Source organism: Limulus polyphemus, unplaced genomic scaffold (genome assembly GCF_000517525.1).
Source record: "Limulus polyphemus unplaced genomic scaffold, Limulus_polyphemus-2.1.2 Scaffold3054, whole genome shotgun sequence".
Taxonomy (NCBI): Eukaryota; Metazoa; Arthropoda; class Merostomata; order Xiphosura; family Limulidae; genus Limulus; species Limulus polyphemus.
In genome coordinates this window covers 70,302-82,559 of record NW_013668664.1, presented here as the reverse complement: position 1 = coordinate 82,559, position 12,258 = coordinate 70,302, and the positions used below count along the sequence as shown (strand labels likewise).

Here is a 12,258-nt window from a genome sequence, read left to right as displayed (position 1 = left end):
TACAGAAGAGGTCATTAAAGAGATTACTCATATTGGAAAAGAACTTGGCTTCGCTGAGATTGACAATAAAAATGTGCAAGAATTGCTAGAAGCTCATTCAGAAGAACTAACCAGTAAGGATCTTATAAATTTGGACACTCAGAAAGCATATGAAGACATTGATGAATGTGAAGAAATCTTACCTACCCGCCAGCATAAGAAGATGACGAAGAAAGAATTAGAAGAACTTTTCACGGTTAATGGAGAATTTAAGGGAAAATGTTTAGAAACAGACCTTGATGAAGATAGAAGCCGTCACATTTGCAGAAAAATTTTCTGTTCTTCATATAATTGGCGGTACTGAGAAATTGCCTCATCTATATCTGTGTGATGAGATTATAGTTTAACGTGACATCGTTCTTTTATGCAGATAGTCAATATATCTGTGTGATGAGATTATAGTTTAACGTGACATCGTTCTTTTATACAGATAGTCAATATATCTGTGTGATGAGATTAGTGTTTAACGTGACGATGTTCTTTTATACAGATATTCAATATATCTGTGGATTTGTTTTATTTGTTAATAAAATAAGAACAATATTGTATTCATTATATTACGTAGGACGTACATGTTATTATTCCATACTATAAGATTGACGTTATTATTTTACTTTTTAAGTTACTTAATACACGAAAGCACATAAAGTTATATTTCTAAACAGAACATTTTTAATATTAATTATTATTATATTATGATAGTTTTAAGTAACGTGGTATTGAGGTTGTTTGATCACTGTAGTAGCTTAGAATCATATAATGGATTAAATATTAATAAAGCATATTGTGTATTATAGGGCCTGAAAGGCTTCAAAATCTGCTTGATTTGACCAGTGGAATAACTGATCTTGAAGTAAAGGAGTTCAAAAGGATAGCCAGTGTTCAAGAGACAAATAACTTCTTACGTCAAATTGAACTTGCGGAAAGAGAAAGTATAAAACACGTCATCTTAGATGTTACACCAACTTTAGCAAAGAGTGTGATTGTGAATCTCGTCAATGATGTAACTATAGAGAAACGTAATTTCCACTTCCTACTAGTTCATCCTGTAAGTTTCTTTTTTATTTAATATGGTCTTAAAGTAACACATAATATATTGTCGTAGGCTGTTTCTTTATAAGATACAGAAATTTAATAAGTTAACTGCAGTTGTAGGATTTGATGTAAGGTCCTTTATTCGCCACTAATAACTGAAATACTCTTATAATATATTTTGTTGTTGGGCGGGCTCTTTTAGAATATTTGTTATAAGTGTTGTGTATCTGCTTGTTTGTTAATTTCCGGTTTAAAAAAATTCTTTCTGAAGAACTTCAGTGATACAAGTCCCTTCTAAAATTAAAACTAGTTTATTCTTTCTCGATACAACTTTGTAATACACAGAATTTCCACAGTCACTTTAAACTTAACAATCTTTATAACACAAGCTATCACAGTGATTCACACACTTTACTTATGGTGCCTACTGTTCGCTTGACTCAATTATCTATCTCTTCAATCTATCTGCCTATATCGCTGGCTTTCTTTGTCAGGCTTATATACTAAAAAAGAGGGCGTCTAGCAAATACTCGGTGATTCGCGGGATTCCCCGATAATTCTAAAAACTCCAGCGAGCATGCTCCCAGCGTCCCGCGACTTCGCTGTCGTAACATAAATAATACCAAATCCAATTCGCGTAGCAATAAGAGTTAATTTATTTCTTCAATAAACGTTTACTACAGCAACGCTCAGATAGTAGGCTTGAATTCATAAACACTTTTCATTGTAGATTCGGAAACTACTTGAAATATGACGGTTCAATATAAACTGCGAGAGGTATGTCTAACTTATTTTTTCGCTAAGTTAATCAATCGATAAACAACTAACTTGCCAAGTAACTGAATAGAAAGACTGATGAGATAACTATCACTGAATAACTTTTCTGACAAGGAACTAACTGGTTAATAGGAGCTGACTCACTAAATAAATATTTCATTTAATTCCCATTAACTTCACTAACTGATTCACACGCCAATAAATAACTACCCTTGTCTCCAGATAGTAGAAAAGTGTCAAAAAATTTAAATACAAAAATTAGGAAGTACGAATGGGAGCACTAAAATATGACGAAACAAAGTAGGAATGGGCGGATTAACATTACAACACTTGGTGGTTTTTAACAAGGTGCAACCTCAAGGTGGGTGTGGTCATCATTCTGCCCATTCCTACTGTTACGACAGCCGAAATCGCGTGACGCTGGGAGCATGCTCGCTGAAGTTTCTAGAACTATCGGGGAACCCCGCTAATGTCCCAGTGTTTGCTAGACGCCCTCTTTTTTAGTACTGTTACGTCTCTGTGTTCGTTTGTTAATTTCCCGTATAATTTCTTTCGGATGAAACTTTAGCGATACAAGTCCTTTCTTAAATAAAACAAGTTTATTCTTTCTCAGTACAACTTGCAATACACTTAATTTCCACAGTCACTTCAACTTAAACACACGCTATAATTACAACGATTCACGCACTTTACTTAGGTCACTACCGCGCTTGACTCAATTGTTCGTCTCTATCTCTGCCTGTCTGCAATTCCAATTCCGATTAATAGTCTCGCTTTATCTGGCGCACTTATATACAAGAATAGAGGGTGCATAGAAAAGACTAGAGTTGCCATGAACAGACATGATCTTTCTAGAATCTCATGACGTGTTACTAGCGTCACGTGACTTCCGCTGTCGTAACAGTATATAAGCCTGGCAAAGAAAGCCAGTGATATGGGCAGATAGATTTCATAGATAGATAGATTGAAGAGATGGATAATTGAGTCAAGCAAACAGTAGGCACCGTAAGTCAAGTGTGTGAATCACTGTGATTTATAGCGTGTGTTATAAATGTTGTTAAGTTTAAAGTGACTGTGAAATTCTGTGTATTACAAAGTTGTATCGATAAAGAATAAACTAGTTTTAATTTAGAAGGGACTTGTATCACTGAAGTTCTTCAGAAAGAATTTAAACCGGAAATTAAGAAACAAGCAGATGGGTAACACTACTTTGTGTGCTTTTTGTAACTTGGTAAATGTTTAAACTAAATGAAAGCTGTATGTTGCTAAATTTATCTGTTGTAAACTTTGTTTCAGCAACCAAGTACAGATACATCTATGTAATCAAATTACATGACTCTAACAAAATGCATGACATCATAAGGGGGGTGTTTAATGTTGGAAGTAGGAAAGGAAGCTTCAATAGTCATACTTGGCATATAGGAGACGTTATAGCTATCTGACTAATAAGGGGTGGGCCAAAAGAATTTTATCAAACTGCTGATTTAATTTTTTTTTTAACTTGTTGAGTATTTAGAAAGGATTAGCTATTGATAGAACTCAGTTCAAGTCTATAATTGAATGAAAGTTTAAAGTATGTGGTGTATGGGTAATTTACGTAGAGGTAGAGTACCTGTTGTGAATAGACTTTATGTGGAAAATCTATGTACATTACTCAATGATTACAGAACCAGAGTTTAAACTTCAAGTGACAACAAGAATCAAGGAACAAGATAATGAAGATAAACCTAAAGTACAACAGAACAGAAATAAGAAGACAAGTGTTCCAAATCAAAAGTATTCTAATTTGATTGTCTATGGTGAGAAAGTGGCCAACTACTTAGCTTCAGAAAATACTGAAATTAGGAAACATCTTGAGTTCTTGTAAAGACCATGTACAGAGTATACTCAAGGATGAAACCACAAGAAATTTGCTATAACATATAACCGAATAGAACTCGCTCACTGACAAGAAAAGAACCAAAAAGATTTCGTATATGGACAACTTAAAGGCAGTAAATAAGCGTTTTCTCAAAGAATGTTTGCTAGGTCCTCTTTATAATTAGAGGATTGGGAGGATAACTTATCAAACACATCAGAAACTAACTACGCTAACTGAGTTCGAGCAAAGAAACAAACAGACTGGACATGTGATTTGTTATACAAAATAAAAACTATTTATTTATGTCAATGGACAAACACATTGTGTACACTTGCTTTCTTGACACTGGATGGTCATCTGCTGCTGGACTTGTGAAACGATCAGCATATTTTTCCCTCAAGATGTCTACGCATAAACTGACACACTTGAGATCCTGTATAGTAATGTTTAAATTTTATGCTTCTGACTTAATAGGAAACATGAAATTTAATCATAAGAACTAGTACTACCCACATGAGGGGTAGTTCTCATTTTCAGCATAGAAGAGGCTGTGAACTCTAGATATCATCTGTTCTACCAGTGATGAACACTGCTGTTGTTGACCTTATTGCACAATGAGCAGCAATATAGCAATATCCACTGTGGGCAGAGCAGATACTGTTGCTGTAGAACAAGAAAGAAATAAAGGCAGTTAATAGTTTTATGGACCATAATCAATTCAATTTATTTGGATTAGACAAGTAACTGACAGAAAAATACCAAAAATTATGATAAGTCATGAAAGCACAAACTATTCCTTCATAAAAAAAAACTACTGAATAGATGAAACATCTGTGACTCCAGAGCATTTTTCAGTGTTGTATTATTTCCTCAGTGTTTCAGTTTTACACCTTTATCAGGAGCATGCCTTTTATGTAATGAACTCCACTCACTCGATTTAACATAGTTGGAAACCACTCACAAGAGTATATCTTGCATCTGATCTTTCATATTATTGTAAAGCCTCTGGCACATGTGTGAACAGTATTGTTGCGCCAGCGAGATCACGTGACTATTCTCACGCCCTCTGCTTTCTAGAACTATCCTGTACTTTGGCGAATGCTCTAGCATTTACTAGATATAGAGTAGCCTGGTATATAAAAGAGGGTGACAACGTGACGGGAAATAATGTGTGTGTAGATAGTGAGTAATTGAACTGCAGTCAGAAGTATTGTTGACGTTCGTTGATATAGCGTTTGTTATAGAGCGACTGTTGAAAATAAGTGTATCGTAAAGTTGTATTCGGAAAGAATAAACCAGTTTTATTAAGTAAGGACTTGTGTCGCTAAAGTTTCGCCGGAACGAAGTTAAGGAAAGTTAATTAACAAACGGAGACGTAACAGTATAATATAAATGTTATTATAGTACAAAGAAAGACTTTCTTACATAGTAAATGGAAAGTTCAATATAATTAGGCAAACTGAGTAAGTAATGTTTAAGTTATTATCTACAAAAACTGTAATTTAATTTAACCTAACCATTCATTATTGGTTTATATTTCTTTATATTAAGTGATTCCTTAATTTTCCAATCAAAGAAATTGTGTTCATTGAGAGTTTCATCCAACGGTCTCCCAGTTTTCCAATATAGATGGCCTTAACTTCTATGTACATCCTATCTAGTTAACATATATTTGTTGACTTCTTTCTCCTTCTCTTCGAGGAATTAACAAAACTGTGTCTTTTTCTTTCTGCAATATGTATTAGGTATGAAGTGGGGCAGCATAGCTTAGTGTCTTTGTGCTTTTGACTAGTAGTTGGATGGTTGCAAGTTTGAGGCTGGCCTGCATCATGCTTTACCCTATTTGTTCCAGTCTGCCCAGCTGTATGATGGGTACCAACTGTTAGTTCGGGGTTAGCCTGTGATGGACTGGTATCCCACCCAGTGGGAATTGGTCCCCATTCTCATCCTCTTGTGATATTGGAATTTTAGTTCGAAAGCACTAGCTCTATGTACCTTTTAAAGGCATGGCAAGGATTTAACTTATTGCACATGAAAACAGGTCTAGTAAGAGTGTTTTAAAGTCACACATGATTTCTTTATGATTCTAACTGGGAGACCAAACTTAACTCAGTGACAAAACGTAGTGCATTTTCTACTTTGATGCTGCTTTTTTTGCACATCCATAATAAAGAATCTAAGAAAAATGTTTACAAGCACTTTTTTGAGGTAACCTCATCTTGCACATATCTCCCCGAAAGTGGAAACAATTTAACTTCTCCCTATCATAATTAAGCAAGATTGGTAATGAATGAGATTACAAAGATGCATATTTTCAGCTTAAAAATAAACTTGACATAGTTAGTTAGTTAGTCGTGAAAGTAAATTGTTCTAAGTATATTGCTTATTATTATTTTTTTTTAGAATAATCTGCATAAAAGTAATTCTTTTTTTCTGTAGACAGTAGACGAATTTTGGACTGAATTGAGAGGAGTGAATATCACAGGATTTCGTTTAGTAAATACAGATGATGAAGTTTTTAACAAATTTCTTGAAAGATGGAAAAGGCCAGAATTAGGAAATGAACAAATTACTGTAGGTTGAGGATTTTTTATAGTACAAAATAAATATGTTTCACTTAAGGAATTTGTACTACCATTAAAGAAAAACATTTTTATAATGCTCTGAATATCGTGCAGCACATTGTACTTCATTGTAATTAAACTACAATAATTTGTTGAAACTAACAGAAATTATATTCCACAATTGTAAATTTCATTTCATCACAATTTCAGTTTTTATATTCTTTAAAAATTTACATGTATGCATAACATAATTTCTAACAGCTTCTGTTGTTCTACTTTCAGTCATATATAATTCCAAGTTCTGTTTAGAATTGCTACTGTCTTTGATTTACATCAGGACATGCTAATACATAATTGTCTTCTTTTTTATTACTTGTATATATGCTAAATTAAACTGATCAAATTATACCAATATAAAATCCTTTTATGCTAATATTTTTATTCTCCTGTATGTGTGACAGGTTGAAGCAGTTTTGATCTACGATGGCTTGTATGTGCTTCATTCAGCCATTTCAAGTTTGCTTGCAGATCAACCAGATATCTTCCAGGAAAACTTCCATCGTGGGAAAGTCTATTTTAATGGTACTGCAGGTATTGATTGCTTTCAGGATCCATCAGTAGTATTTGAACATGGTCCAGTAATAGCCCAGTATGTGAAAGAGGTACACAATACGATTTCTAATCTAATATTTTGTTGTACAATTTCTTTTATATGGTACATACTTTGGTTTCTAAGTTATGCCATCAAATATTCTATTCTGTGTCATGTAGTCTAATTTTTAAGTTGTATCTAATTTAATATATTTTGCAGAGTACTGCATTATAAATGCATTTTCTTTCTCATTGTATGTCACAAGTTTGTACAATAAATATAATTGTTGGTCTAATGGAAAACTGGTTGATGATATTAACATATTAAGACCATTTGTGAACATGACTGGGAAAGAAAGGTCACAGATAGTGACATAAAATTTGAAATTATATAATGAGATAAAAATATAAAAAGGTATTAGAAAAAAGCAACAGAATCTAAATCCTAGCTCATGATCAGAAGTTTAGAGGTGGGGGGATACAAGATGGGGTCAAAAACCTGAAAGTAAAATATAATTCTATTGGCTCAGTTGATCAGAAATGTAGTAATATCAATATTGGATGTGTGAATGAGAAGATTGACACATTCCTAAGAGATGAGGATTACAAATTCAAATTTACCACAGTTCCGGAAATACTGTTACAGTATTAGTTATAGGACAGCTTGTATGTTTGTCAGCCAGTGTACATTTCAGTAAGAGTTACTTCAGTCATTGGCTGCAACAGAAACTGCTTAAACCATCGTTTTTGTGATTGCATGCACTTCTTGAGTATAACCAACATTACCCCATGACAACCAGTTATAGGATACATTTCTCTGATCGATGGATACATATGAAACTTATTTTACAGATGAATGAAGGAATAAATAGTGGGCTGTCTATTTTGCTACCCACCTTAGTAACACTTACCAATCAATCATTCAAAAGCTGTCATGGTCACCATAACCTGTGTCCAGCTTGTTTATAATTAATCATCAGAATAAATTTCACAGCTAATTTCTTAATGATGAAGGAGATTAAAGGAGAAACTAGAGCTTACTGAGGATGTAAAATTCTTTGCCTAGTTGTAATCCTATCCAGAAGTGATCTGAGATCAATGTTTTTATTAAAATTGAAGATTAAAATATTCATGTATAATGTGAGTAAAGTATTAATAAAATTATTATGGAGTCTAGGTAATATTATATTAAGGTTACTGAGCCACGTGAATAGGTAAGTTTGCTTGAACCACCAGGATAAAGTACTGTTTTTGTGAATACTGTGATTAGTCATTGTTCAAAAGGCTTTGCATTCAAGATAATCATAATATTAATTTGGTGATTAATGAAGATCAACTAGACCAGCTAGAAGAAATATATGTTAAAACTGTAGATATTATTTCATAAGAATTATATACCTTTAAGTTGTATGGAAGTTATCAAGATGTACTGACAGCTTTTTGTGCTTGGTTTTGTTACTATGTCCATGTCAAGGGTATTAAAAGAGTAAAAAGAAGGCTATCATGGCTCAGAGCACACATAGCTTCATACAGTATGTAAACTAACATGTATTAATGTCATTGAAGATAACTTAAAATATTTAATAACACTCCATACAGAAATGGGAAAGACTCAAAAGTCATCAAAGACTATTCTCAGTTTATACCATCTTGAGATAGAAGCACAGTCATTAGATTAATTAAGTTGAAAGATGTCACATTGGAAGAGTTGTGTCACTGTTACATATATAACCTTTAACTTGAAACGAAGGTAATTAGAACATTACATTGTTGGAGCACTACTAGACTGGTTCTCATCACTGTCAAATGATGGAATTAAGTACTACACATAATATGTATGACAGCTTTAATACCTAGGAACTTAATAAATCAAGATATGGAGAACATCAATGTGTGAAACAAAAGATTTAACTCTAGCACCCATCGTTTATGAAGCTGAGGAAGGTAAGTTCAAGAAACCCCACACAGCTTGCACCACCTTCAAGGTGAACTCCAGTTGTTGAAACAACAGCAACTACAAATGTTAAATAGATGCTAAAACATTTATACATGGAATCTAGAATAGTTTAACATTCCTCAATTACAAAAATAGTATCTTCCTTTATATACTGATGGATTCTGTAGGCCACTATTTCCTTTCATCTTACCTTTGTTATCCTAGAAACCGGGTTTTGATACCCGTGGTGGGCAGAGCACAGATAGCCCATTGTGTAGCTTTGTGCTTAATTCCAAACAAACAAACCTCTTTTATCCTCTCAGCTGTGACGTACAAGTATGTAGAAATATATGTGCATGTGTTTGACTTAATGGGACATAACTCTGTGGCAATGCACTTTACTATATGTTGCATAGTTCTGCAACTTAGGTTGTACAAATCAATAATAAATCTACAAAAAATATAATTTAATATTTGTGGAGAAATTTTGCTCAATTCTGTGGAACACCTTCTGTGTTTAGTACTTTCATAATAATGACTTATTATATAAACAAATCAAATAGACAAACACACACAACAGTGTATGATAAAATACTTTCAATTTAATAGATCAAGCATTGCTTTCATTAAAATCAAAATAAAACAAAGAATATTTTTCCCTCAGATTCATCTGACAAATGCCTTAACAAAAAATATAGAGTTTGATGCAAATGGTCATCGTCGTGGCTATACCTTGGACATTATGGAAACTGTGCCAACAGGTCACACTCAGGTATTTGTGGGGAATTTCATATGCATTAGTTCTCATGTTTTTGTTATCTGAGGGCTCATAATGCTAAAAATCAGGTTTTGATATCTGTGGTGGCCACAGTGCAGATAGCCCATTGTGCTTCACAACAAACAAACTTTTAGTATGTTTCTAACTTAGACTTTTATCATTATTCCTATACTTCTATTGTTTTATATGATTACCATTACTTAATGTCTGGAATGTCAGTTTTGAAACCTTTATTTTTATATGATTCACAAAAAATATGTAGTGGTATCTGATAAGAGTATAGGATGAATTGAAAATGTATTGTAAGATTTCTATATTTGTTTAAAATTTTTATCAGTTGGGAATATAACTTTTTGTTAATGATTTTAATAGATTGTACATGTAACACATAGGTGGTGTAAACATTGACATATATACACCAGTTATTGGTTTTGGTAATTTGTACATGTAACATTGTTTTTTCATTTGATATGTGTGTGTGAAACAATGTTGGGTTTGACATCCAATATGCATTAGATGCTGTATTTGTTTTAATGGTGAGTACATGTAATAGTATTGTTGGTTTTTACAATTAGTATTGCAACAGATTGTTTGGTTTGACACCTGGTGTATGTTACTTAATATCATTGATCACAGACTGTTTCTTTAAATAACTTCTGTCATTCTTGTTTATCTTTCAATGCACCGGATATAATTTGTTTCTCTTTTTCAAATTTCACTGAATTATACTTGTTTTCTTTGCTGTAGTGTATCACAGAAACATTGTTATAAGCTAGGATATAAGAGACTGATAATTGATATAAATTTAACAGAATTACATATTTATAATCATAAGTTTCAGAAATATTATGTACAAGCCAAGATATAATTATATCAGTTGTAATAGATCATTCATAAATACTTATCTTTGTTTCAAGGTGGGAACATGGTCCGATGATCATGGTTTACAAATTGTACGTACTCCACTATTATCAAAAGTAGCTCATGTACAAGCTACAGAGAAAGTAATTGTGATCTCGAGCATTTTGGTAAGTAAACGACAGATAAGTTCTCAGTTATCCAGTAAAACTTATTTGACATTTTTGGCTTGATGTAAAAAATATTTCTACCATATTGATAAGTTGTTTTGTAAATTAATTAATTACCAGCTTATTTGGTATTAAAAAATACTAGGGAGGAAAATATAATGATAATTCATTGGAAGAGTCATGCTAGGTAAGAATAACTTGTGAGAAAATCTAGTCATGCTAGGTAAAAATAACTTGTGAGAAAATCTAGTCATGCTAGGTAAAAGTAACTTGTGAGAAAAGCTAGTCATGCTAGGTAAAAATAACTTGTGAGAAAATCTAGTCATAGTAGTTAAGAATAACTTGAGAGAAAATGTAGTCATTGCAGATGGCAATAACTTGAGAGAAAATGTAGTCATTGTAGGTGGCAATAACTTGAGAGAAAATGTAGTCATTGTAGGTGGCAATAACTTGAGAAAAAATGTAGTCACGGAAGATGGGAATAACTTGAGAGAAAATGTAGTCAAAATAGGTGGGAATAACTTGAGAGAAACTGTAGTCATGGTAGGCGGGAATAACTTGAGAGAAAATGTAGTCATGGTAGGTGGGAATAACAGTTCGATGCCAAAATAGGTGAAGAACTGCAGTTTTTGAGGTGTGTAAAGATAAGACTTTCAGGTCTATATTTTGCCCCCACCCCCCTACACACACACAAGTAACAACCCGAGATCTCTGTCAATTAATACCAGAACTTGTCAGTTGGAACATATTGGACAATGAGAGACAAAAGTGTTTCTGAAGCACTTATTTATATATACAGTATAATACTTTAAAAGTTAAAACTTGAATACCAAAAGTTAACAAAGCATTGGAAACCAATAGGAGAACATCCATGATAAAAAATCAGGTAACTCATTGTCTTAGCAGAAGAAGAACTGATTAAATTTATTTCTTTATTTTAGGAGAAACCTTATTTGATGCTTAAAGAACCTGAGAGTGAAAATCCTGTATTTGAAGGCTATTGTAAAGATCTTGCTGACCTTTTAGCCAAAAAGTTGAATTTTAAATATAAACTGCAGCTGGTAAAAGATGGAAATTATGGCAGTACAATTGAAAACTCATCTAATTGGAATGGAATGATTGGGGAACTTATTCGAAAGGTTTGTGTTTAATATTATCAAGCTTTTATCAGATGCTTTAAAAAAATGCTAAGGTAGTTGACTGTGATAAGTATTCGGCATGACAAAAACTTGATCAGTAAACAAACTGCACTGTTTTACTCATAAAGTCTCGGCTTAAATCTATTAATCAGTACTTCTTTTATGCATAGTTCCTGTTACCATTCGTTTTTGTGAGTACAGGAATCCCTCGATTAGTGCGGTTAATGTGTTCTTTAAAAGAGCCGCACTAATCGAATATAATAACTTATAGGAAATCATGTAATTTGTACCTCAATTTTCATTCTCATTCACAATTAATTTCTATTTTGCGTATTTTTTAATCAAAGTATAGGTATATAAGAAAATACGAAACAAATGCAATGAATGAAAATTTATTGATCTGATTTTTTTATGAAAAACTTATTTAGAGTGGCTTGTCACATCATATTCTTGACTATCTGTATAAAAGAACGATGTCACGTTAAACTATAATCTCATCACACAGATATA

The 12,258-nt window shown here is 32.8% G+C and overlaps 1 protein-coding gene across 1 annotated transcript in view; it reads left to right on the top strand.

The window, feature by feature from the left end:
* LOC106468564 (glutamate receptor 1-like) overlaps positions 1 to 12,258 on the top strand; it is a 33,731-nt gene that overhangs the window by 14,568 nt on the left and 6,905 nt on the right. The window contains exons 4-9 of the mRNA XM_022396898.1: positions 837 to 1,087; positions 6,152 to 6,286; positions 6,738 to 6,938; positions 9,468 to 9,575; positions 10,499 to 10,609; positions 11,551 to 11,748. Coding sequence (XP_022252606.1) covers positions 837 to 1,087; positions 6,152 to 6,286; positions 6,738 to 6,938; positions 9,468 to 9,575; positions 10,499 to 10,609; positions 11,551 to 11,748 — 1,004 coding nt within the window. The remainder of the gene's footprint in view (positions 1 to 836; positions 1,088 to 6,151; positions 6,287 to 6,737; positions 6,939 to 9,467; positions 9,576 to 10,498; positions 10,610 to 11,550; positions 11,749 to 12,258) is intronic.